At 59.1% G+C, this 22,166-nt stretch overlaps 12 protein-coding genes across 12 annotated transcripts; 6 read left to right on the top strand and 6 right to left on the bottom strand.

The window, feature by feature from the left end:
• Nucleotides 1-1,134: 1,134 nt before the first annotated feature.
• On the top strand, nucleotides 1,135-1,915 carry SDRG_11914 (hypothetical protein; the record flags this gene model as incomplete). The annotated part of the gene is made up of 3 exons (XM_008617968.1): nucleotides 1,135-1,176; nucleotides 1,241-1,303; nucleotides 1,346-1,915. 3 exons carry the CDS (start codon nucleotides 1,135-1,137, stop codon nucleotides 1,913-1,915), a joined length of 675 nt encoding a protein of 224 aa, XP_008616190.1.
• On the bottom strand, nucleotides 1,876-2,480 carry SDRG_11913 (hypothetical protein). Its single transcript, XM_008617967.1, has 2 exons — nucleotides 2,018-2,480; nucleotides 1,876-1,971 (listed from the first exon to the last, which is right to left on the bottom strand). The coding sequence occupies exons 1-2, from the start codon at nucleotides 2,438-2,440 to the stop codon at nucleotides 1,957-1,959; spliced, it is 438 nt and encodes a 145-aa protein (XP_008616189.1). The 5' UTR covers nucleotides 2,441-2,480; the 3' UTR covers nucleotides 1,876-1,956.
• A 332-nt stretch (nucleotides 2,481-2,812) lies between these two features.
• On the bottom strand, nucleotides 2,813-5,900 carry SDRG_11912 (hypothetical protein). Its single transcript, XM_008617966.1, has 9 exons — nucleotides 4,975-5,900; nucleotides 4,871-4,931; nucleotides 4,696-4,819; nucleotides 4,545-4,650; nucleotides 4,185-4,500; nucleotides 3,911-4,134; nucleotides 3,605-3,860; nucleotides 3,247-3,559; nucleotides 2,813-3,203 (listed from the first exon to the last, which is right to left on the bottom strand). The coding sequence occupies exons 1-9, from the start codon at nucleotides 5,860-5,862 to the stop codon at nucleotides 3,059-3,061; spliced, it is 2,433 nt and encodes an 810-aa protein (XP_008616188.1). The 5' UTR covers nucleotides 5,863-5,900; the 3' UTR covers nucleotides 2,813-3,058.
• A 429-nt stretch (nucleotides 5,901-6,329) lies between these two features.
• Nucleotides 6,330-9,161, top strand: SDRG_11911 (hypothetical protein; the record flags this gene model as incomplete). Its single annotated transcript, XM_008617965.1, has 9 exons — nucleotides 6,330-6,361; nucleotides 6,402-6,531; nucleotides 6,580-6,694; nucleotides 6,954-8,056; nucleotides 8,110-8,217; nucleotides 8,365-8,544; nucleotides 8,766-8,907; nucleotides 8,952-9,011; nucleotides 9,079-9,161. The coding sequence occupies 9 exons, from the start codon at nucleotides 6,330-6,332 to the stop codon at nucleotides 9,159-9,161; spliced, it is 1,953 nt and encodes a 650-aa protein (XP_008616187.1).
• On the bottom strand, nucleotides 9,159-10,283 carry SDRG_11910 (hypothetical protein). The gene is made up of 4 exons (XM_008617964.1): nucleotides 9,916-10,283; nucleotides 9,733-9,863; nucleotides 9,566-9,687; nucleotides 9,159-9,520 (listed from the first exon to the last, which is right to left on the bottom strand). The coding sequence occupies exons 1-4, from the start codon at nucleotides 10,211-10,213 to the stop codon at nucleotides 9,346-9,348; spliced, it is 726 nt and encodes a 241-aa protein (XP_008616186.1). The 5' UTR covers nucleotides 10,214-10,283; the 3' UTR covers nucleotides 9,159-9,345.
• A 321-nt stretch (nucleotides 10,284-10,604) lies between these two features.
• SDRG_11909 (hypothetical protein) lies at nucleotides 10,605-11,694 on the top strand (the record flags this gene model as incomplete). The annotated part of the gene is made up of 3 exons (XM_008617963.1): nucleotides 10,605-11,118; nucleotides 11,163-11,248; nucleotides 11,296-11,694. The coding sequence occupies 3 exons, from the start codon at nucleotides 10,605-10,607 to the stop codon at nucleotides 11,692-11,694; spliced, it is 999 nt and encodes a 332-aa protein (XP_008616185.1).
• Nucleotides 11,695-11,714: 20 nt separating this feature from the next.
• SDRG_11908 (peptidyl-prolyl cis-trans isomerase) lies at nucleotides 11,715-12,314 on the bottom strand. The gene has a single exon (XM_008617962.1). The coding sequence runs from the start codon at nucleotides 12,275-12,277 to the stop codon at nucleotides 11,762-11,764; it is 516 nt and encodes a 171-aa protein (XP_008616184.1). The 5' UTR covers nucleotides 12,278-12,314; the 3' UTR covers nucleotides 11,715-11,761.
• A 384-nt stretch (nucleotides 12,315-12,698) lies between these two features.
• SDRG_11907 (hypothetical protein) lies at nucleotides 12,699-14,477 on the top strand. Its single transcript, XM_008617961.1, has 3 exons — nucleotides 12,699-12,953; nucleotides 12,997-14,012; nucleotides 14,069-14,477. The coding sequence occupies exons 1-3, from the start codon at nucleotides 12,884-12,886 to the stop codon at nucleotides 14,321-14,323; spliced, it is 1,341 nt and encodes a 446-aa protein (XP_008616183.1). The 5' UTR covers nucleotides 12,699-12,883; the 3' UTR covers nucleotides 14,324-14,477.
• A 365-nt stretch (nucleotides 14,478-14,842) lies between these two features.
• Nucleotides 14,843-16,221, top strand: SDRG_11906 (thiamine biosynthetic enzyme). The gene is made up of 2 exons (XM_008617960.1): nucleotides 14,843-15,276; nucleotides 15,325-16,221. The coding sequence occupies exons 1-2, from the start codon at nucleotides 15,116-15,118 to the stop codon at nucleotides 16,166-16,168; spliced, it is 1,005 nt and encodes a 334-aa protein (XP_008616182.1). The 5' UTR covers nucleotides 14,843-15,115; the 3' UTR covers nucleotides 16,169-16,221.
• On the bottom strand, nucleotides 15,961-18,729 carry SDRG_11905 (hypothetical protein). The gene is made up of 9 exons (XM_008617959.1): nucleotides 17,909-18,729; nucleotides 17,804-17,859; nucleotides 17,643-17,757; nucleotides 17,413-17,594; nucleotides 17,275-17,361; nucleotides 17,083-17,224; nucleotides 16,965-17,040; nucleotides 16,837-16,918; nucleotides 15,961-16,785 (listed from the first exon to the last, which is right to left on the bottom strand). Exons 1-9 carry the CDS (start codon nucleotides 18,081-18,083, stop codon nucleotides 16,483-16,485), a joined length of 1,218 nt encoding a protein of 405 aa, XP_008616181.1. The 5' UTR covers nucleotides 18,084-18,729; the 3' UTR covers nucleotides 15,961-16,482.
• Nucleotides 18,730-19,062: 333 nt separating this feature from the next.
• SDRG_11904 (hypothetical protein) lies at nucleotides 19,063-20,365 on the top strand. The gene has a single exon (XM_008617958.1). It carries the CDS (start codon nucleotides 19,142-19,144, stop codon nucleotides 20,294-20,296), a length of 1,155 nt encoding a protein of 384 aa, XP_008616180.1. The 5' UTR covers nucleotides 19,063-19,141; the 3' UTR covers nucleotides 20,297-20,365.
• Nucleotides 20,294-21,992, bottom strand: SDRG_11903 (hypothetical protein). The gene is made up of 5 exons (XM_008617957.1): nucleotides 21,913-21,992; nucleotides 21,039-21,866; nucleotides 20,771-20,986; nucleotides 20,602-20,728; nucleotides 20,294-20,548 (listed from the first exon to the last, which is right to left on the bottom strand). The coding sequence occupies exons 1-5, from the start codon at nucleotides 21,955-21,957 to the stop codon at nucleotides 20,373-20,375; spliced, it is 1,392 nt and encodes a 463-aa protein (XP_008616179.1). The 5' UTR covers nucleotides 21,958-21,992; the 3' UTR covers nucleotides 20,294-20,372.
• Between the last annotated feature and the right edge of the window lie 174 nt (nucleotides 21,993-22,166).

The following is a 22,166-nucleotide window of genomic DNA, read 5'->3' as shown; positions in this document are numbered from 1 at the left end:
CATGGGTCTGTACTTGAGGCAAGAGTCGGTGGAGTTGGCAGGGCTGTAAGGTCAAATGACAGGCCTGGCTCAGGACTTCGTGTAGATGTGGGTTGCCGGCGGGGCGACGAAGCCGGATAGGCTTTAAAAACCGATTACCCGACGTGAACTTCAACGCTACCGAAGACGATGACTTCCTTGGCTGCCCCGAGGGTACCGCCTGCTCTGTTCCACGCTCGGTAATGTTTCCACAATCAATTTATTTTGTGTAAATGTGCTCAAGCTTGTGGACTCCCCTTGAATCTATACTACCGCGCGTCTCCCTTGGATACAATGTGATTGCTGAGGATCGTGTTGTTGCAACACACATGACATTTTTTTGATTTGTCTATGGTCACCCAGATGCCGTGGGAGGAAGGACGCCACATTTCTTTTCACTACACTTCAATTAGCGGGATTTTGAACGAATTCGTGGCATCGTTTGAGCGCGAGTTGCAAAATCTGCACTTTTGGCGCCGCACTGTACATCCGATTGACCAATTTGGAATCCGTTTGCATGCCCAATGATTCCTCTCTTCTGTGAACGAATGTGACTTTTCAGCCATGTCCCGGGAGCGGAGCGAGTCGAGGTTGACCCTTGTCAAGGCGAAGGCGTGCACCAAAATGGACACGCGCTGTGTTGTAGCTTTGTTAGCCGGCTGCGATACACAGCATGATGTGTTGCACCAACCCCAACTTCGCCCAACGAGAGTCACCGGTTTCACGCTGGTACGTGTATATTTACACTAGCGTTGACAAACTACGTGCAAATTGCCGATATACCGGTCATCCCTTCCGGATAAGATCTTTACACCTCCCAGCCGCACGATCGGCCTCTAAACCTTTTCCTAACCTCCCAACATCCTAATCTAGATATCCTACTACCGTCCGGTGGCGCTTCAGCTTACTCTATACCTGGAGCGTGCGAGAGGAATATACGTACTGTCAAGGCCACATATATACAAATATTGGCCATAGCTCTACTGTAACATTACCGGTATTTTTACACCATTCAACCGTAAATATCACTGGGTTGTGATTGGTGCATATAATGCACCCTTTTGGCGAATCAGAAATCGTTTCCAACTGGACGCCACAGTGAGCGCTCGCAGGGAGATGGCGGACGACGAGCAATGGGATGACCTGGCTATCATGAAGGTACTACACATCGTAGCGTGCTGCTAGCACATCTGCAAGGAACGACTGCGTCATGCTCGAGTAGGCATTTGATGCCGCTGTGAACAAGCGCAAGGCCAAGCCGGCCAAACACGCTCCACGCGCCGCGGTACACCTCGCCGCCCATGGAGCTCGGCCTCATGCAACATAGAGCCACGCGCCGACGCATGCTTCCGCCACACCGCACACGCATGCATTGAGCCCGCCCAAGTCGCCCGCTGTGTCGCATCGTAGTGTACCCATGCACACGCCACCGCACGCAACCGGCAGTTCATTCCAAGCCCATCAGTCGACCTTCCCACCAGAGGCAGCGTACTACCACTCGCACGGCTATGATACACCCTCGCACGCTGCCTTCCCAGCGCACAATTACCCACCGCTGACACCCCCGCACGCGGCGTACCCCTCGCCACACGCAGCGTACTCGCAGCCCACACCGCGATCGAACGAGCAGTACGCTGATGCGTATGCCCGTGCCTACGCGCATGCTATGGCGCAGGGCGCGTCGCCGTCCTTTGCGCCACACCCCGCGCCGACGTGTCCGTACGGCTGTCAGCAGCAACATGGCGGACTGCCAGGTATGCCAGGCTTGGCGCCGGCGCCACCGATGGTCCAGGACGACGATCTCTCCAAGCTCCTCCTCTCATGGTATCAGTCGGGGTACTATGCGGGTCGCTACAAGGCGATGCAAGAAAGCAAGGCGTCGTTCTTTCGACGATAGAATAGAGTGCTGCTACAACGTAAGGACGTGAATTTGCACCGTCAGTCGTCATGGATCTAATCGCCGCAGCATGAGCGAGGAAGACGTGCATATGTAGATTACCGCAGCGGAGATGCTGTTCCAGTGCGCCAAGCGCTTGACGATTGCATCGTGCGACGGCAAGTCCTTGGTCTGCCAGTCGACCAACGTCGCAAAGTGGCCTTCGATCTCCCAGATCGAACTCGGCGCTGACGGCGCGTCGGACGAGAAGGCGTTAAAGTCGTCTTCGGCGGTCTCATCTGGCACGCCTTCGTCGACCATGACGAGGCCCGCGTAGCCGAGCGCGTCGAGGTGCACCTCGGTGCCACTGAGCTCGATCCCGCGGAAGCGCGCCGCCTTGGCGTCGCCAGCATCCTCGACGACAAAGTACGACGAGATTGGCGCCTTGCCATCGTATTTGACCTTGCATGGCAGCACGTGGACGCGCTCGTCGGCCGCCGGCGGCAGAGGACACCGCGTCGCGCAGAGCTTCTGGTGGCCGCTCATGGGTCGCGCTTTGAACCAGTCTCCACTTGGCTCGCACGTGATTGGCCACTTCTTTTTATCCAATCCATATCATCCTGTGCGGTGATTGGGGGAATCACGATCTTTGCCGAAGTTGACAGAAGCACGCAATATGCACCAGACTTGCATCGTCTTCAGCACCCGCCAAAGTAGAATTGCTGGCCAAAATGGACAAGAGCCGGAAGCCCAGCATACCACGTCGCCGATCTCTCGAAGCAGACGTAGATGCGCCGCCTGAGTTGGACGGCTCTACCTCGCATATTTGAAGAGCGCAAAGCTCAAGCTGGCCAGCGAGTTTGATCTGTCCAATGCCCACTGCAAGCTTTTGTGCCAGCGGCCACAGCTCGAAGGAGGCAAGGGAATAAATGCTATCACTCTACTCTAGTGTCCTCGTCGTCGCTGGTTCAAGAGCGACGGGATGCTTCGCAGTTGCCAGCCAGCGATACGTGGTGTCGCAAGGTATCTGGATCTTGTTTCTTCCAGCGATCCTGGTTTAGTGGAGGGTGTGGATAGTGCGCACGTATCCTATCCAATACGTATCCAAGACAGCATCGATCGGATCGATCCAAAGCGCACGTTAGATGCAAGTATCGATGAACGTTAAAGGTCTTGCACGAGGTACACGCGGCAGAGTTCGCGAAAGTAGCTGCGCAAGATGCGGTGCTTCATGTCGTCCTTGCTGCTCCCGGGGTTGGACGCGTTGAGCTCGGGGCACTGAAGGAGCTGCGTGAGCAGCTGCACATGACTACAATATCAACTTGATACATAGATATACCCCATCTGCCTACCTCGGTGTGCCTTGCTTGGCCGTCGCGTGCACGTGCACGAGCATCTCGAGAAACGCGAGCTCCCAAAAGTACTGAAAGAACGTTGCGTCGTGCGTCTGCGGCGAGAGCTGCAGCATCCGCAGCCCGTACACGACCTCGTCGTGCTGGAAACACTGGTAGAGCACAGCCGCGGGCACGTGCGCGCCGAGCTTGACGAGGCAGTGGCTCAAGCGCACGAGCGAGCTCTGGTCAATGAGGTCGACCGTACCGGACGCGAAAAAGTTGGTGGCCAGCGACGCCGCCGCCAAGTAGTGACGCAGCGCCGTCTTGTAGTCTAAGCCAACCATGAGCGATCGAGTGACTCAATGCGAAAGCGGACCGCCGACCGACGACAGCTTTTGGAGCACGATGGGGTTGACACACACATCGGCCATCGCCACGTGCCAGCGCGGCTCCCGCGGACTCCGCGAGAGAAGCGTGTTGAGCACGAGCTGGTGCAGCTTGACAACGTCGCTTTGCGCGAGCTTCATCGACTGGACCGGGTCCATCGCGCCGCCCGCATCGTTCGGGCCAAACGCAAGCATGATGGCGAGGTCGCTGTATGGCACGAGGTCGTACGAAATACGGTACTCACACTACGCACCATCTCTGAGCCCAGAGTGCGCGACGATGGACGCGCACGTACGAGGTTGAGTGCATACGCACGCTGCAAGAGACCGGCGCAGAGCGAAATGAGCGCGTCAAGTGCGGGAATCGGAAGTTCCGCCACCGCGGTCGATTGCTTGGACTCTTTCATCGCGGCCACGACGCCTTCGAGCAGCGCGATCGCGCGCTTGACGCCAAAGTCACCCGGCGGCTGCGACGTGTACTCCATGAGAGCTGCGACCGCCGCCACGACCGGCGAGGTGTCTAATGTACGCGTTTGTATGAGCCAGAGGCCAGTAAAGGAATAGATGTACGTTCGCTCTGGGGATCGCGCAAAGCGGTGTATGCGCCACGCGCCCATAGCTGGTGCACGGCACTCCCAGCGTCTTGGGGTGCCGCCAGCGCTGCATACGCTACGCGCTGTCGCTTGGTGCTTGGACGCTCGTCCTCCGGCGCCGGCGCCTCTGTCGCGACCACGTCCAAAAGCTTTTTCAAGGCAGCGTCCGGGCACGCCGCCAGGACGCTCTGGATGTAGGCGACGAGAAACGTGCGGTGCTTGCCAAGACCGGGCACTCGGTGGTACTGGCACACGGCAGCTTTCCCAGCCGATAGGATCGACGACCGCAGCGCCTAGGATACGTTCATGCACAGAGCGATGCCGGAATGCAGCAAACCCGATGGACGAGAAGAACGAGGTAGACTTGCTGCAGCATCTCGAGCTCGGCGTCGCGGCTCTGAGGCAGCGATTGCAGCACTTGCGCTTCCAAGAAGCTTTGGAGTCTATACGGCAGCGTATAGATGCAGTCTACAAGGGCGGTACTGTACGTTGGCGAGAGCGCGACGGGCTCGTTCGTCGCCTTCTTGTGCGTCTCGGCTTGCAGCAACGTGAGCAACGTGCTATAGTCATTGCGGTCCCACGCGCCTTGGAATGGATGGTCGGTGGCGGTGACTAAAGGCCATAAGATTGGTTCTTAGGCTATAAACGCTGTGGGCTACGTACCATTGGTGCCCAAGACGGCTTCGCACGCGTGGATGTACCCGGCCAGCGCTGGTGCGACCGCCTGCCACGAACTTTTGTGAGAAAATGACGTGGCAAGCTCGTACCTCGGTCGTCGTCTCGCGCGCCTTCGTAAAGCACTGCAGCGCGGATGCAAACTGCTTTTTGTGAAAGTGGTAGACGCCCATGTCATTGAAGGCAAGGTGTTGCAGGAGCGGCTGCGACGCCATCGACGGGAGGAGTCGGTCGAGGTCGTCGAGAATGTGTTGCATGGACGGCAGCGAGATGCCATTGAGCTGCTCGACCTCGTCTGGTGGCGGCTTGGTGTTGTCGCTCAGCGGCAGCTTGCCCACGAGCGTGAGCGGCGAGATGTGCATCTTCTTGACGGCAATGCGCAGCTGCCAGCGCGCACGCAGCACGGATGCTTCGTCGACGCTAATGTGCTCGACTTCGTGGAGGCGCAGCACGCGCGGGTTGGTCGCGTACTCGACGAGACCGTCGAGCAGGAGGCTCTGCAGCTGCGTCGGCACCGTGGCTTCAATGTCGGTGAGGTCAAACTTGAGCTGGAGCACGACGAGCGCGGCAAGGCACAGCAGCGTGTTGTGGCGCGCGCTCGGCTCGGTCGGGTTGGTGTTGCTGTACGCGGCTGCCGGGTTCTTGACCTTCTTGAGCAACTCCGTGAGCACGTCATGGGCCGTCGGCGTCGACGTCGGGTCCGCCAGTAGCGCCCGCGTGTGGTCGAGAAGCTTGGTGGGCTGGAAGAGAAAGTCGTACCAATCGTGCTCGGTGTGCGCAAGCTGCACGTCAATCGCCGGCTGCTGGAACAGTGACCGGTACGTGCGGTCCGGCGTCGGGACGCCTCGCGACGGGTTGCGAGGTGACGGGCGCGGCGAGAGCTCGGCGTTGCCGCCCAGACCAAAGACCATGTCACGCTTGTCAATGTAGTCCTGGACCTCTTGCGCCGACGGCCGCGGAGTCCCGGGGCACGTGGCCATGCTTGCTTGTGCTCGGTGTGTGGCGACGTGCGTACCTGAAATAGTGTCAATATACTATATTTATTGGGGCATTAATAGTGTTTATAAGTAGATGCATACCGCCCGCGACCAACTCCTTGACCGTCCAGGCGATGAAGCGCGCAAGAGCAGGCGTGGATTCGTAGCAGCCAGAACAGCAATACGATGCCAAACGAGCTATACAGTGGCCTGCGAAGCGACGAGGAAGGCTGGCGTACGTAGAACCTAGTCGGACGATCTTGAAGATCTATCTGTCCCAACAGGTTGCGGTCAGGGTTGCAGCTGACAGAGTCCACCACAGCGCTTGTGCAGCTACACCCCACAGTATCGGTAACGTCAGTGCAGAATGGGCTCGGAGCATATCCAGGTGCAGCCTACGACTACCCCATCAAAGCTGACCCACGAAGGAGGATCTCATGCACCGCCTCTGGCAGAGACGAACACGGCACATGGCGTGGCCGCCGACGGGATGGCCGACGAGGTGCTCTGTGCTGCCACCTGCTCGTGTCTCATGGTTCTAGTGAACGTAGCGGCGCACCCCGCGCACCACACTGCCCGATGGTACGCCGACGCACGCGACAGTTCGCCACGTTCGTAGCAGCGACTGCGCGGCTCGATAGCGTAACGGGGTCGGGCAAGCTCGACTACAAGGTTCACATCATTCTCACCTCGCAGTCGCATGCTGAAGGCATGGAGTAGGGCACTGCCAAGTGGATGCTGCGTCAGGACATTGAGCTCGTTATCGCAACGAGCCTTTGGGGCTGTTTGGATACGATCCTGGAGGTCATGTGGCCGAATGCGACGCGCGAAGAGCGTGCGTCCCAGCGAACCTAGACGCGTAACCCATGCGCGTAACTGGTCCAACTGTGGCAGTAGATGCCTCAAACAGTGGTTGAGCACTGGATATTCATATCCGCACAGCTCTCGAACCACTTGGTCGAGACAAGGCGATGTGTTTGTATCAATCTATCAGTAGATCGTCCTACCGGAAGACCGTTGGGATGGGACTGTACAGGAGCCTGTGGCCAGGGCTCGGGCAGTCAGCTAGCTTTAGTTTCCTATTTGCCTCGTAGTACACACGCCGGTGTTTGGGAGTACGGCCTCCCTTTTTCTGGCGTTGTTTTCGAAGCGGAAGCGGTCACACAAAGTCGACTTTAGCGACCACTACTCGCTCAAGAAGAAGATCTCGGGTCGCAACACGATGGCGGCTCCAGGACAAGCGGCGATGGCGATGAGTGGCGTCGTCGTGCTCTCGCAGCTTGTGCACCCGGAGTTCAAGAGCATCGCCCGTCGTGACGTGGTCGCGTGGAAGCGGGCGCGCCTCGAATACGAGACCTCCATGCGGCGCGAGTGTCAGCAAACCAACCGGAGTTACGCAGCGACGTGTGTTCCGGTCCGTGACTCGTTCACACCGGTGGGGTATCTCGAGTTCCTGATGAAGACCTCGTGGGACCTCTGGGACGACTACAACCTGCAGAACGTGCCCGAAGAGAAGCTTTGGGAACAAATCAACGCCATCATCGACACGCGGGCCAACCAAGCGGTGCTCACGTACGACAAGATCTTCACCTCGCTCGAGCTCGATTACGGCGAAGAAGACGTTCGCGCGCGGGTCAGCAATTTCCTTTTCAAGGCCGACCAAGCAATTGAAGACAATGGCCTCAGTGACAAGCTGCAGAACAGCAAGCTCAAGGCCAATATCTTCAAGGCGCTCATTCAACGGCTCCGTCCTCAAGAGCTTGAGACGGACGTGATGCAGCTGCTCGAAGAGAAGCTGGCTGTCAACAATCAAGCTGGCCTTCAGCACCTTGAGAAGATCATCCTCAAGCGGGCATTTTTTTACAAGTCGTGGAGCCCCAAGACGAAGCGTCTTCGTGACAAGGAGTCGTCCGGCGAAGACGAGAAACCGTCGCACAAGGAGCAGCAAGGTGTGCGCAAGAAGAAGAAGCGCAAGTTGAAGCAGAAGGACAACAAGCCGCCAGTGCGACAAGAACGCAAGAACGATGGCACGGAACGTCCGTGCTGGCACTGCGGCAGCAAGAAGCACAAATTGCGGGACTGCCCGAGTTCGAGCGCCAAGCAGAAGGCGATTGCCGTCAAGAAGAACTGGAAGAGCAGTCGTCGTGGCGGAGGCGGCGACGGCAGCAAACAAGGCGGCAACGAGGGCAACGGGGCGGTGACAAGAAGAAGACCAAGTTGAGTCACCTTCGAGCCTCTGGTCTCGGCCAGCTTCTTTCGGGCAGCGAAGGCCACATGGCTTTGACGCTCAACAGCGTCCTTGACGTACCGTGTGTGCCGGACAGCGGCTGCGGCCTGAACACCATTCCCGCCACGATGGTTGACAGCAGGGCTCAAGCAGTCAGCTAGCTTTATATACATATGAACGTGTTTCGCGTTATCTTCATAATCACACAAAGACTTCGCCTACGTAGAGACTAGCAATCTCCTTCTTCTTCATTCGCTCGCCGGGCCGTGGCTGCGCAGGCGGCGGCGCGGGGGCTCGTCTGGCTCTTCTGTCGTCGCCCTACGACGCTTGTGGCCGCGGGTGCGGCCCGTGACGACACGGTCGGTCAAATCTTTCCAGGCGTCGCGGTCGGCGGCAAAGCTACGCAGTGTGTCAAGGTCCTCCAGCGACTGTGGCGGCGTCAGCGACTGGAGGTCGCGGTGCAGGACGATCGGCAGCGTGATCTTGGTGCGTCCTAAGAAACGGGGCGCCTCGGATGGGGCAAAGAAGCGGTCCGCAGCCAATTTGGCCGGGACGTCGCGACCCAGTCGCAGCACGTGGCCTAGAATACTAGCTTTAGTTTCCTATTTGTCTCGTAGTACACACGCCGGTGTTTGGGAGTACGGCCTCCCTTTGTCTGGCGTTGTCTTCGAAGCGGTAGTCGCAAGGCCATCACGAACTGTTGCGTCAAGCCGAGCGAGGCAGCCCCAACCGCACCGAGTGCATCCGCAAGCTCTCCGCAGAAATGATCGTGTGGGTCAGCCTCCTTTGCCCGCCCATGGGCACTGGGGCCGACAACATTGGTAGCCAGCGATCGCTTATCGCTTGCTTACGTACTATGTTTTAGAAAACACGGCCGTGGACGTGAACCTCAGCGTCCCTTCCGCGATCCACGATGAAGCTGATCGTAGCAATGAGGTAGTATACGTGTCTGCTTCGCACGGCGATGATGTGTACTGTCGTGCTTTCTCTAGTCGCCACCGAAGGCTGCACCCGCGGCAAGAAGCGCTCGCAGGATACCAGCGACGAGGCCCTGAAGAAGCTCAAGCACTCGTAGCAGTCAAGTACGAGGTGATTAGGGGCTCAGTACGACGCCGAATCAAGCAGTGCATTCTTCCCACGGCCATGCTCGTTGGGGCAAGGACAGTCGTGACGTTGCGATCAAGAATAGGATGGCACAGGGGCAAGTAGTGTCAAGGGCCCTTTATCTATCTAGTGGGTGTTGTTAGGGCTGTCGCAATCTACGAAGTCCGACTCGCAGCGATTTGCAGCATGTCATCGGAGATGGACTTGGCGGTCTCGTCAAAGACGTCACGAAACATGATCGAGATACGCCGTGTGCGCTCGACGTCGCGGCCTTGAAACGTCTGGTGGCCCGGCAGGATCTCGTGCGTGTAGCGGTAGCGGACACCGCCACTACGACGCGTGTGAGGATACGATAATGCTGCTATCGACAGCTACCTCATGCAGTAGAACGATCGGCGCGGCAGGAGCGCATCGAGCTGCGACGGCCCAACCTCTTCTTTGAAGCGCATCACAGACGGCGAGAGCAAGCTAATGCCAGCGACGATTTGGCCGGAAAACTACAGATCAGCGATCAGCGGTGACACACCAGGAAGGTCGTGAACCTTGATCGAGTCGACGTGGGGCTTGATGTACCCCGCTTCGGCGAGGTCGATGACATGGACGGTTGGAAAGTACGTCAGTTGCGGTGGCATCACTGACAGCGACCGCAAGTGCGCCAAGATGGCCTTGGCCTCTACGAAGACTACATGTAAGCGCCTTCCCGACGTTGAAGGTGGTGGGTGTACCTGCGCTCCACTTGGTCGTCTCCATCTCTTTGAAGTTGACGATGACTTGGTCCCAATGATCTGTCTCGTAGCGCCGCCGACGAAGGAGGGTCGCGGCTTCGTCCGCAAGGCGCTGCTCGTCGTCCTCGGAGATCACTTCGGTCATGACCTGGAGATCGCTCGGCTGGAGAAAGGGGTCGCAGCAGAGAGACCGGTCGACGTTATCGGAGGTCGCCCACGAGTACGGCAGCGCCGGAGCAGTCGAGAGACGGCGCACGAGACGGTGGCGCAGGCCCATGCAGCGAAGCGGTCGAAGCATCTTGGCAAGTGATGGCGAGGACGGGGCCGCTGGGCGTGCGCGCTTCCTTGCACAAAGTCCTACTTGACACCTACTTTAAACTTAAATCCTAGATCAAAACGAACATACAATATACAAGTCACAGTACAATAATAAAATAATGGCTAGGCACACGCCACCTGGCATCGTCATGCTGGGATTTGCTCCTTGCAGCCTCGAATCACCGCTCATGGGGGGCATTGCTCATATTGCCAAGCCGATTTCCATTTGCAAGTACCGTACTGTCTTGAGTTCAAGACTATAAACTCAGACGCGTTCACCGAGAACGATATCTTAGTGGCGTGCGTTTAGCGAGCTTCACGGGCGGGCCGCACAACACGCCCAAAAGTCCTAATAAGATTTTTGCCCAAGGATGCAATCGCCGACGATGGAGCGCCCCACGGTCGTCTGTGTCGGGGTCATCTTGCCGCTCAAGAAGACGCGCAATGGGCGCATGCAGGAGCTGCTGCGCAGTCAGGCCGATGGCGTTCACTTTGTCCACATCGACCTCGACGTGGTCTCGAGCGTCGAGGACATCACCACCAAGTTCGGCGCCTTCGACGTGCTTCTGCACAAGCTAGCCCACGACATGATCTTTGAGACGCTCGGCGATATCGCCGCCATCAAGAACATGGCCATTATGAACAAGTACATTCAAAAGCACCCGCATGTGCGCATTGTGGACCCGCTCGCTGGCGTTCGGTTGCTCACCAACCGGCGCGACGTCTGCGCGATGCTGGCTACGCTCGCGTCCACGTCCGGGCTTCCGTTCTCGATTCCAAACCACGCGATCATTGCGTCGCCGGACGACAAGCGCGCCTTTCTCGCTCAAGTCGCTGCTGGCGCGTTTTCACTTCCCGTGATCGTCAAGTCCCTCGAAGCCTGCGGTACGTTCTCAAGCTGGATGGACATCATCATCGTCGTCTACTAGGCACGGATGCCTCCCACATGATGAAAGTCATTTCGTGCGTCGAGGACGTCGAAGCGCTCGCTGTGGACGGTCCATTGCTCTTCCAGGTACGCTACGTTTAGCAGTACTTTGTTGTTCTCATGATGCTGCACAGGAATTTGTCAACCATGATGGGCGGCTCTACAAGGGCTATGTCCTCGGCCCGACGATCCTCGTCTCTGAGCGTGTCTCGCTGCCCAACCTCGAACGTGGCGGCGCCAAGTCGGTCGAGTTTGACACGCAGAGCCCGTTTCCAACGGCAGCGTCGTTTGCGATCGCGCCGGCGCCCGTCGTCGCGACGCCGTCGTCGGCCATCAGCGCTGCGTTGACCGAGTCGCTGCACGCGATCGGCCGTGCCATCCAAGCAGCGACCCAGCTGTCACTCTTTGGGTTTGACGTGATCATCGACGCGCGTACGGGACAGCACCTTGTGATCGACGTCAACTACTTTCCGTCGTTCAAGGAGCTGCCCGACTTCGACGCGCGCATGCGGTCGCTCATGCGCCAGGCGTAATCCTATAGGCACGCTGCGGATGTGTTTTTCAAGGAATAATTGTGTCATTAAGAGCGCGTGGGAGCATTTAGAGCTGACCGCAGTCGGCGACGACGACGGGCTTCTTGGTCTGGCCCGACTGCGAGCCGACACCCTCAATCTTCTTGACGATGTCCATGCCCTTGATGACCTTGCCAAAGACGACGTGCTTGCCGTCCAACCAGGCGGTCTCGACCGTGCAGATGAAGAACTGCGAGCCGTTCGTGTTGGGGCCGGCGTTGGCCATCGAGAGGATGCCCTCGCCCTTGTGCTTGAGGAGGAAGTTTTCGTCCTCGAACTTCTCGCCGTAGATCGACTCGCCGCCCGTGCCGTTGCCGCGCGTAAAGTCACCGCCCTGGCACATGAAGTTGGGGATCACACGGTGGAAGCCCGAGTTCTTGAAGTGGAGCGGCTTGCCCGAGCGGCCGACGCCCTTCTCGCCCGTGCAGAGCGCGCGGAAGTTCTCGGCCGTCTTCGGGACCTTGTCGGCGAAGAGCTCAAACTCAATGCGGCCCGCGGGCGCGCCGCCGACGGTCATGTCGAAGAAGACGATAGGGTTGGCCATTTTGCGAAGAAGGTGCAAGTTGCAAAGTGAGCGTTCTGTGGCCAAGGTCCCTCCCCTACCCCGCGTGGCGTCATTGGCAAGATTCGAAGGATCCATTGGTTCTCAGAGGTTTTCTTTTTTATGCCCACGGGCCTATCTCAATACAAATTCTAAATACAAATTGGCATCGCGATATTAAAGACAGAAACCTCCGAGACATGATCGCTTCGAAACCTGTGACATTAGATACCTGCGACAATGCATTTCTTGAACCGATTCGGCGCGCTGGCGCTGGACGCCACGTCATCGCTGACGCCAGCGCAGAAGATGGACAGCAGGACTGAGCAAAGGACGTTGCATAGAAGAGCCGTGTGGGCTCGTGTCAACAAGCGCCTTGCAATCTCGACTTATGGAAGGCATTTGTAGGATCCTCGCAACCTTGAAACCGCAATGGCTACCGGTACGGTTACGGGCAAGTCGAATCCAACTGAGTTCTAGTCGATCGCCGATTTTTAGTCGACGGTGTAGTCGATGGAGCTTGATCGGTTGAAGTTGTGGCTTCTGCTGTGGGACGAGCCGCGAATGGACCACTTCCATATAGTATTGCTGGACGCGACTGATTGACTCATGACCGTGCCCCGGCGCTACGAGATGGCGGCGCTCTGTGCCATTGGCACGCTCCTCTGCTACGCCGATCGTACGTCGAACTCGACAAGCATCTTCCTGCAACCCTCGTCTAGGTACCAACATTGGCGTCGCGATTCCCGCGTTCCAAGCCGACCACGGTATCCAGGGTCATGTGCTCTCGGCTTTCTTCTATGGCTACATTTGCACGCAGTACTTTGGCGCGTGGCTCTCGAGCAAGGTCGGCCCCAAGGCCGTGCTCCTCGGCGGCGTCGCGCTCTGGACGTGCTTTGACGTGCTCACGGTGCCCTGCGCTACCTCGCCCATCCTGCTCTGGCTTGTCCGCGCCGGCATGGGCCTCGGCGAAGGCATCGTCTTTCCGTGCATGCACAACTTTGCCTCGTCGTGGTTTCCAATTCCCGAGCGCAGTCGCCTCAACGCGCACATTGCCAGCGGCATGGACCTCGGCACGGTCTTCTCCATGTTTGTCGCGCCGCTGCTTATGGCCTCGTGGGGGTACCCGGCGATCTTCTTCTTCTTTGGCGGCCTCAGCACGCTCTGGCTTGTCGTCTTTTCTTGGCGCGGCGCCAGCCGACCCGAGGACGACCCGCGCATCTCGGACGACGAGCGGGAGCTCATTCTCGCCACGCGCCACACGGCCGCGGCCAAGGAGTTTGGCACGCCCCATACTGTGGTCGTCGAGCTTCCGTGGCGCGCGTTCTTCTCGTCGAAAGCGCTGTGGGCCATTTACGCGAGCCATTTCGCGTACAACTATGGCTGGTACATCTTGCTCGGGTGGATTCCTCAGTACCTTCGCCTCCAACTGCATCTCGATCTCGCCTCGAGCGGCGTCGCCGCGGCGATCCCGTACCTTGCAGGATACGCCGGGATTCTCTTTTGGGGCTGGCTCTCGGACCGGCTCATTGCACACGGCATGCGTCTCGTCACCGTGCGCAAAATCACGAACGGATTCGGTCTCGTCGGCTCGGCCGTGTGCCTCTACGTGCTGCGTTTTGCCTCGTCGACGGTCTCGGCCGTCGCTCTCCTCTCGCTGACGCTCTTCTTGTCCCGCGCCGCGGCGTCCGGGTACTGGGTCAACATGCTGGACGTGGCGCCGCGTCACGCTGGTCACGTACGTACTCTTGGCTCACGTGGCATGGCGTTAGGATGTACTCACTGCTTGTGTAGGTCATGGGCATCAGCAACACGATTGCAACGCTGCCTGGCATTTTCGGCAACATTCTCACGGGCGAGATCCTCCAGCGCAGCGGCAACTGGGACCTCGTGTTTCTGATCGCGGCCGTCATCTTGACGACCGGAGGCCTTATCTTTCACTGCTGGGCGGGCGACCATGACGTCTTTGCCATGGTCGCTGACGACGTCAGCGACGAAGCACCGTTGCCTCTCAACGTGCATACGCCGTTGCTGCCCCACAAAGCATAGCACACTGCTATAGTACCACCTGATAGATAATAATAAGGTTCTCGTGCCTTGGACGAGCGGCTCTGTCACGGCTGGCCGCCTGCCACGTTGGACTACCGTCGTCTTCCAGAGAGGCAGCAACTCCGGAGCGCGAAATCTTCGCGTTGGTTCATCCAACTTCTTCAACTTCAACATTGGTTTCGATGTATTTTAATGCGCTGTGCCTCGGTACTCGAATAAAAATACGCCCGCAACATACAACGTGCAAGGTAATTGTATGCAACTATCAATGTTGGATTTAAATTGCGTGCGTCGTTTTTATTCCCCACCAGTCGTTTCACTGTATGCATTGTCAAAGGTTGTTTAACCCCCAACGACCACAAATGCACTGGCCGCGCGACTATAACATGCGTTGTCAGAGGTAGTCAGCTCCCTGGGTGCGATGGGACACGTTTTTAGACTGGAACTGAGTATACTCGAGCGATGGGCCAATCCACGACAAGCATTTCAAAAGGTGCGGACGTCGGCATTCGAGAATTTGCCGCCCGTCGCGCACGTCCATTTTCAGGTAGTGCTTCTAGTCTAGTTAGTCGATGCGTAGTCGATAGTCGTCGATTGTCTGAACCAGCGAGGGGTGCTTCTCGCGGGTGGGCCCATGGAAGAGGAGTCCTCCTCTTCCGTGAACATGCCCAGCCCGCGGGTCGCTGAGATCATACCCTTTTCACCTGATCCGGGTAAAACCGGCGGAGGGACTGCTGTGATGTACTTGGAGCTCAATACGTGTCTTGTCCTGGCAGCAGCCTAACCATCATCATGTTCGCCCTCGCCCGCTCGTCGCTCGCTGCTCGCTGCATGTCCACTGTGGGCCCGCATGCGCCCAAGATTGTCCGCGCCGGCAATGGACGGGTTCCGGACGAAGCGTGGCAAAAGGCCAACAACGCGCGTTCGACGCCCTTCGACGGCTACACCTTTGCGTAGGCGACCGACGCATCGAGCGATGCCCACCTAACGCATGTGCGTAGCCCTGTCAAGGAGGCGGAGGTGTCCCGCGAAATGACCACCCGTTACATGAAGGACATGTACGACTTTGCGGACTCGGATGTCATCATCGCGGGCGCCGGGTCCGCCGGCCTCTGCGCCGCGTACGAACTCTCCAAGTACCCAAACATCCGCGTCGCCATCATTGAGCAAAGCGTCGCGCCCGGCGGCGGCGCGTGGCTCGGCGGCCAGCTCTTCTCGTCCATGATTGTCCGCAAGCCCGCGCACCACTTTTTGGACGAGCTCGAGATCCCGTACGACGTCAAGGAAGACCACGTCGTCATCAAGCACGCGGCGCTCTTCACGTCGACCGTCATGTCCAAGGTGCTCAAGGCCGACAACATCAAGCTCTTCAACGCGACGGCCATCGAAGATCTCATCATCAAGAACGGTCGCGTCGGCGGTGTCGTCACCAACTGGACGCTCGTGACCCTCAACCACGGCACGCAGTCGTGCATGGACCCGAACGTCATGGAAGGCAAGGTCTTGATCAGCGCGTGCGGCCACGACGGCCCCATGGGCGCCTCGGGCGTCAAGCGCCTCCAGAACATCGGCATGGTCGAGAACATCCCCGGCATGGGCCCGCTCGACATGGGCGCGGCCGAAGACGCGATTGTCGCCGGCACCAAGGAGATCGTCCCCGGCATGATTGTCGCCGGTATGGAAGTGGCCGAGCTCGACGGCGCGCCGCGCATGGGCCCCACCTTTGGCGGCATGATGATCTCGGGCCAGAAGGCGGCGCACTTGGCGCTCGAAGCGCTCGGCATCAAGAGCCACATCAACCCCAACATGTCGTTTGCCATGTCGCCGGTCCGCAAGGCCGCGTAAGAACTAGTAGTTTTGTCGTACGAGGCAGCGTAATGAAATCTTCTTGTTGCCAACTCCGAGTGTTTTGTGTACAGCTCTGCCGCTACCTGAGCTCCAGTACGTCCAACGCGTGAAGCTTGGCTGCTTCCACACAGCAGCGCAGGCGCTTCATCCTCGTCGCATCCGTCATGGCCGTTCGTACTCGCAGTCCTTCGCCCGGCTTCATGTGATACCCATGTAGAGCCCAGCATGCGTGTCGCCGAAGCGTCTCGAAAAGAGCAAGACGAGGATGTGGCATCAATACTGTAGCACAGGGATGTGGTTGTGTATCGGGTCTAAATTTCGAGGAGGAGGCGGCGCGGGTCGCTGACGGCGTCGGCGACCGTCTTGAGGAACGTGACCCCTTCCCGGCCGTCAATCAAGCGGTGGTCGTACGAGAGCGAGATGTACATCATCGGGCGCGACACGACCTTGCCGTCGTGGTACACGGCGCGGTTCTGGATGCCGTGGAGGCTCATGATGGCCGACTGCGGCGCATGGAGGATCGACGTGCTGAGGAGCGAGCCCTGGACGGCGCCGTTTGCAATGGAAAAGGTGCCACCGGCCATGTCCTCGATCGCAAGCGAGCCTTCCTCCGCCTAGTCAAGATAGAGTGATTGAGGATCGCTACGACCAATTGTTAAGGGTACCTTGGCGCCGAGGTCCGTGAGCGAGCGCTCAATGTCGGCCATCGAGAGCGACTCGACGTTGCGGAGCACAGGCGTCGTGACACTACGGTACGTGTCGCAAATGCGTCCAAAAGACATGGCATGAGTACCCCTTCTCGGTCGCAACGACGACGTTGATGTCGGCGTACTCGTGGTAGACAATGTCCTTGGCCTCGTCGTCGATCGCTACGATGCATGAGACACAAGAGCCACACCAAGACGACGTACAAGCGTTGATGGCCGGGACCTTTTGGAGTGCCATGGCGCTGGCCTTGACAAAGGCAGAGAGGAAGCCGAGCTTGACCTTGTGCGTCTTCTCGAACGTCTCGCCGAGCTCCTTCTGAAGCGCCATCAAGTTGCCAATGTCGACCTGCACAAACGCCACTTTGAGATGCACGCAGATGATGACAAAGCACGTACTTCCTGGAAGGTCGTGAGGACCGCCGCCGTGTCCTGCGTGTCCTTCATGCGCTGGTTGCTGCGCAGGTGGAGGTGGCTCATCTTGACCTACAGCTGCTGCATAAGCCACCGAACGCGCACTCGAGAGTGTAAGTGTACGCGCGTCTCGGTGCGGTTAAACTTGCCAGCAACAGGCGCAGCCGTCGGGGCAGGGGCCGCCGCCGTTTCCGGCTTCTTGGGGGCGGGCGCCTTGGCAGCAGCCGGGGCAGGAGTCGCCGGCGCCGCAGCAGGCGTGGGCACGACAGGGGCAGCCGCAGCCGGGGCCGCCTTGGCAATCGGAGCTGCGCATCATTTATGAGCGCGGGGTATCGATGTGATTGAAGGCCTACCAGGAGCCGCCTTGTCGAGCGTGAACAAGGGCGCACCAACGTTGACCACATCGTCGATGCTGGCCAAGATGCTCGTGATCAAGCCGCCATGGGGCGCGTTGACGTCAACGCTGACCTAGATACCACATGAGCTCGTCGGGAATGCCATGACGACGGCGAACCTTGTCCGTCTCGAGCACAACAACAGCTTCGTCCGCATGCACGTAGTCACCGACGCCTACAGCCATGCCATCAGCGATCTGATTGGGCGACGTCAGTCGACGTACTCTTGAGGCTGACGACGGTGCCCTCCGAGATGGAGTCGCCCATCGACGGCACGTTGACGATGATCTCGTCGGCCGTAGAGAACATGCGCATGGGCGCGCGGCCGCCCACAAGGCGGGGTGCTTGCATCGATCGGCTCATGGAGCGGCCGACGCGGAGGATCAAGTTGCGGCTCATGACAGTCACCCGGCGTGAAAATATGAGGAATCGGAGGGCTGGCAAACCCTGCGCGCCCGTATCCGGAACACAAAACTATCCGGACTTCAACCGGATGGGGCAAACACGTTTAAACACAAGTTGGTGCGAGTATAAACCGCGCGAGACTGCACCGCCGCGGCTGCCGACCGCCGACGTTCGCCGCGTGCAATGGGCGCAAACGTGGTGACTCCATAGATGCGATAGCTCCAAGAAAGGTGGGAAGGCAGGCGCTTCGCGCTGCAAAGCCAGCGCGTCCGCGTCGCTGCGGGCCGTTAAAGCCGCGTTAAAGAAGGGCCGTGTCCCTGATTACGGCTGCCTCGCTGCTCGTCTCGACGTCGTTCCTCCCTCACGGTTGAATGCAAATGACGAGCGGATCCGAGGTGCCGAGATGCAGAGGTCGCTCGCCACAGTTCGCAGAGGTGGGCAGAGGTTGGGCTGCGAAATTTCGAGTGATAGCGGCAGCGAAACCACGGCCGATCGCCACGCACGCGTGCGGCACCTAACACGGCCTATCAGGCGCGAACCCGAGATCGCTCTATGAAGCGTGTGATCGCTCTGATTCTCGTGTTGCTTTGCACGCGCGTCTCTCTTGCCCCGGGCAATTACACCGCGCATGTCACCGGACGCTGGTGAATTACACCTTGACTCGCGTGCGTGGGTTGGTGTGGTTTCTTGCCCAAGAGACGTGGGCGCCGTCGTTGATTGCTCAGAGCCTCCGAGATCCTCCCATGCAAAGTGCAAACTCAAAGAAAAGATACCACCTTCGCCGCCTCTTCCGCCTCGTCGAGCTCCATCTCGAGCTCGAGCTCAACCGACTTGGCTACTTGGTGCCCATCCTCTCGTGCTCCGTCGCGTGCATGTGAGGGGCGAGGTGTGCCACTTTGGTGAAATCTGAAGTTGGTCGTCGTGGGCCATCCGCGCAGGTACACTCGGAAAGTACTTGGACTTTGTATGGCGACTGCGAAAGAAGCACGGCGCGCAGGCTTGAAATTTCCGAGCGTGGCAGCCGGTTCAAGGAGCAGCGACTGGTATACAAAATGCAAGTCAAAGCCGAGCGTGGGTTTCACAAATTCTACGGTACGTCGGGTGCCAGAAGCAAGGCCGCTGCGTCACGCGCCCACTTCGCGCACCGTCCCACGCAAAGAAAAGCACACAGTACTCGGGTGGCGAGTGGCAGATACAGTAACACCGCCAAGATGATGGACGACTACGTGCTCATGTCGGCGCCGTCGACCGTCGACGACCTCCGCGAGAACCTCGCGCGCCTCGAGCAGCGCTGGAAGACCATGCGCCAGCGGCCGCGCGACCGCCCCGTCTCGATCTCGCCGTCGCTCCAGCCGCCCTCGCCGCTCCTGCGCGCCTACTCGGACACGCACGTCGACTCGAACGAGTATGCGACGCCGCCACCGCAGAGCCCCGCGCCCGTCACGCCCCACCGCGCGTCCGCGCCCGACGTGACGAGCCCGCCGCAGCTCTTCTCGCCGACGGCCGCGACCAAGAAGGCCAAGTACCTCGACGTGTCGTCGCCGGAGCGCACCTCGTCGCGCATCCCGTCGCCACTCATTCCTCGCCATAGCAACGCCGCCGGACGCATGTCGCCCAATGTCGAGCCTCGCCGCATTGCAGCGCTGACACAAGAAAACGTCTCGCGGCTGCCACGCGCGCCGCTCCACGCCCTCGACCGCGACCAGAGCTCGATCTGCAGCTCGTCGCACTCGCGCACGTCGCGCGGCTCGAAATATTCCGTGAAAACCGATGGCGGTGCAGTCTTCTCGCGCTTGTACCAGCCCAACCACCTCCAGGACCGCGATCTGCGCATGACGCTGCACAAGGAGCGCCAGCGCAACATGAACTGCCCGTTCAAGCCGCGCACGAACGTCAAACACACGGGCATTCCGCAGCCGTACTATCCCGCGTCGTCGAAAGAGTCGGTCGGTAGCAACGGCAGCGCGGCCAGCGCCCAGACCGACATCACACAAGGCCTCTCGGCCTCGAGCCGGCTGTACGACCCCGACTACATCAAGAAGCGCCATGCCAAGCTCGAGAAGCTCAAGCTCGAACGCGAGCTGCGGCACTGCACCTTTGTGCCCCGCACCAACCGCATCACAAACGACCGGCTGCTCACCAAGCCGTCGCCCACGACGTCGGCCGCGTCGTCACCGCGAAAGGCGTCCGGCATTCGCAAGGCATGAGCGAGTGAGTCTGGATGTATTATATATATTAACTACTGATAAGATAGTCCTTTTAGTTTAGTCGATGAACGGGCTGTTAGAGTGACACGGGCGCTGCATCCAGCGGCGGCGGGAAGCTCAGAATCACCTTTTTCCCGTTCAACGTGTCGCGGAGAAGCAGGTTGGCGGCGCGGAAGACGTCGAGTTTGCCGCCCTTGACGTGGAACCCGCGCTGTTGCGCATATGCTTCGGCCAGTGTGTACGGCGACCAGTCTAAGAGCACGCAGTCGTTCTCAGGTCTTAAGTCATACCACCATCAGACGCACCGTCGTCCTCGTCGACCTTCTTGAGCTTGTATGTGGTTTCGAGGGTCGGGACGCAGTTTTCAGCAATGAACCGAATCGCACTGTACGGCTCGCGCGTCTGCGCGATCGGGTAGCTCCCAAAGAGGATCTAGTCGGTTTTAGTTGGTCTCGCCTCGATCGAGTCGCGCACCTGGAGGGCCATGGGAATGTTGAAGCGGGGAAAGACGACGCCGGGGCAGTCGCAGAGGCAGAGTTTCGAGACGTCATCCCGGCCGAGGCGACTCGGGTGCTCGTAAAAGTGGGTTTGAAAGTGCTTCGTGTGGCCTGGCGTCGCCGACACCGACACGAGCTTCTTCCCAAAGAGCCCGTTCAAGAACGAACTCTTCCCGACGTTGGGTTCGCCGACCTAGGTGACGAGATTTGTATCAACTTTGTATCAAGATATTGCAGAGGCGTACGAGGCCGACGGTCAGTGTGCCGTTGTTGAGCTCGTCGTCACGACCTGCCGTGCACGTGGTCTCGCGGCTCAGCGCGCCAATGGCTTCGAGGACGACGAGGTTGTCGTCGTCGGACCGGTCGCGCGAGTAGGTGACGACGGGAACGCGGTACCGCTGACGAACGTACGTCACCCACGCCTCGAGGCGGTCAGGTGACACGAAATCCGCCTTGGTGAGCACGATGAGCACGCGCTTGAGCGGGTAGTCAGCGGCAATGTGCGCCAGGAGCGCGTGGCTCAGATGCAGGAGCGGGCAGCGCGCGTCGGCAAAGTGCACGAGCACGTTGGACTTTTCAATCACGCGCCAGAGCTGACGCCACACCTGGAGGTTCCGCTCGTACGCGTTGATCGCACCGGCCTTGTGGTTCTCGCACAGATCGAGAAGGTGCGTAAGCCACGCACGGAACGCATCTTCTTCGAGCGCCACAAGCTCGTCCGCACCCGTGTCCTTGGTCCAGTGCGGCCGCACTGGAATCGGTGGCTGGTTCGAGACGTCGGTGAGCCCATATGCGTAGATCGACTGCGAGTCGCCTCGGTCCGGCGCGAGCTCCAGCGCCCGCGTCGCGTCCTTCTTGCGCTCGTCGACCGCCCACTGCGGCTCTTTCGCAAAGATCGTGCGCAAGTCGCCCGAGAAGCCCACGTCCGTCGACACCTGCGCGGCGGCGGCTGCGTTGTCAAAAATCTGCGCGTCGTCGCCGTCGCCGGAGCGCATGCGCCGCTTGATCTCGTCCTCTTCCTTCTGCGCGCGGCGCCACTCGGATTCCTTGACCTTCTCACGCTTGGCCTGAAGCTAAAGACGCCATGAGGCTCCTCGGCGCCCATGCTGGCTCCAGTACCTGCTGCTTCTTCTGCTTGCCGCTAAAGGGCTTGGACCGTGTCATGACCACCGCTTCTTGCCGTTTCCGAGACAAGACGCACAATACACTGACACGGAATTACTTGGTTTTTGTATACTATACAAAACACAAGGCTTCTAGAAAGATCGACAGCGTGGCAAGGTCTGCAGGCCAGCGCGTGGCTGTCAAGTACTCTGTACTGGTACGACAATATTGTACATCATTATACAATATACAGGATTGTGCTACCCGGC

Source organism: Saprolegnia diclina, assembly GCF_000281045.1.
Source record: "Saprolegnia diclina VS20 unplaced genomic scaffold supercont1.45, whole genome shotgun sequence".
NCBI lineage: Eukaryota > Oomycota > Saprolegniomycetes > Saprolegniales > Saprolegniaceae > Saprolegnia > Saprolegnia diclina.
The sequence above is the reverse complement of the archived record's forward strand: the minus strand, read 5'-3'. Positions and strand labels throughout refer to the sequence as shown.

Coding starts and splice junctions, on each gene's coding strand:
- SDRG_11913 (XM_008617967.1), bottom strand. CDS start 2,440: ATGAGCGGCCACCAGAAGCTCTGCGCGACGCGGTGTCCTCTGCCGCCG.
- SDRG_11906 (XM_008617960.1), top strand. CDS start 15,116: ATGTTCGCCCTCGCCCGCTCGTCGCTCGCTGCTCGCTGCATGTCCACT. Junction 15,277..15,324: donor TTCGACGGCTACACCTTTGC/GTAGGCGACCGA, acceptor GCATGTGCGTAG/CCCTGTCAAGGAGGCGGAGG.
- SDRG_11908 (XM_008617962.1), bottom strand. CDS start 12,277: ATGGCCAACCCTATCGTCTTCTTCGACATGACCGTCGGCGGCGCGCCC.
- SDRG_11904 (XM_008617958.1), top strand. CDS start 19,142: ATGCAAGTCAAAGCCGAGCGTGGGTTTCACAAATTCTACGGTACGTCG.
- SDRG_11903 (XM_008617957.1), bottom strand. CDS start 21,957: ATGACACGGTCCAAGCCCTTTAGCGGCAAGCAGAAGAAGCAGCAG. Junction 20,729..20,770: donor ACATTCCCATGGCCCTCCAG/GTGCGCGACTCG, acceptor AAAACCGACTAG/ATCCTCTTTGGGAGCTACCC. Junction 20,549..20,601: donor GAAGGTCGACGAGGACGACG/GTGCGTCTGATG, acceptor GCGTGCTCTTAG/ACTGGTCGCCGTACACACTG.
- SDRG_11910 (XM_008617964.1), bottom strand. CDS start 10,213: ATGCTTCGACCGCTTCGCTGCATGGGCCTGCGCCACCGTCTCGTGCGC. Junction 9,688..9,732: donor CCCACGTCGACTCGATCAAG/GTTCACGACCTT, acceptor GCTGATCTGTAG/TTTTCCGGCCAAATCGTCGC. Junction 9,521..9,565: donor CGATCGTTCTACTGCATGAG/GTAGCTGTCGAT, acceptor CACGCGTCGTAG/TGGCGGTGTCCGCTACCGCT.
- SDRG_11907 (XM_008617961.1), top strand. CDS start 12,884: ATGACCGTGCCCCGGCGCTACGAGATGGCGGCGCTCTGTGCCATTGGC. Junction 12,954..12,996: donor GCTCCTCTGCTACGCCGATC/GTACGTCGAACT, acceptor ACCCTCGTCTAG/GTACCAACATTGGCGTCGCG. Junction 14,013..14,068: donor CGCCGCGTCACGCTGGTCAC/GTACGTACTCTT, acceptor CTGCTTGTGTAG/GTCATGGGCATCAGCAACAC.
- SDRG_11905 (XM_008617959.1), bottom strand. CDS start 18,083: ATGAGCCGCAACTTGATCCTCCGCGTCGGCCGCTCCATGAGCCGATCG. Junction 17,362..17,412: donor TTAACCGCACCGAGACGCGC/GTACACTTACAC, acceptor CAGCAGCTGTAG/GTCAAGATGAGCCACCTCCA. Junction 17,225..17,274: donor TCCTCACGACCTTCCAGGAA/GTACGTGCTTTG, acceptor GCGTTTGTGCAG/GTCGACATTGGCAACTTGAT.
- SDRG_11912 (XM_008617966.1), bottom strand. CDS start 5,862: ATGGCCACGTGCCCCGGGACTCCGCGGCCGTCGGCGCAAGAGGTCCAG. Junction 4,820..4,870: donor AGCCGTCTTGGGCACCAATG/GTACGTAGCCCA, acceptor TATGGCCTTTAG/TCACCGCCACCGACCATCCA. Junction 3,204..3,246: donor GCCAAGCAAGGCACACCGAG/GTAGGCAGATGG, acceptor TTGATATTGTAG/TCATGTGCAGCTGCTCACGC.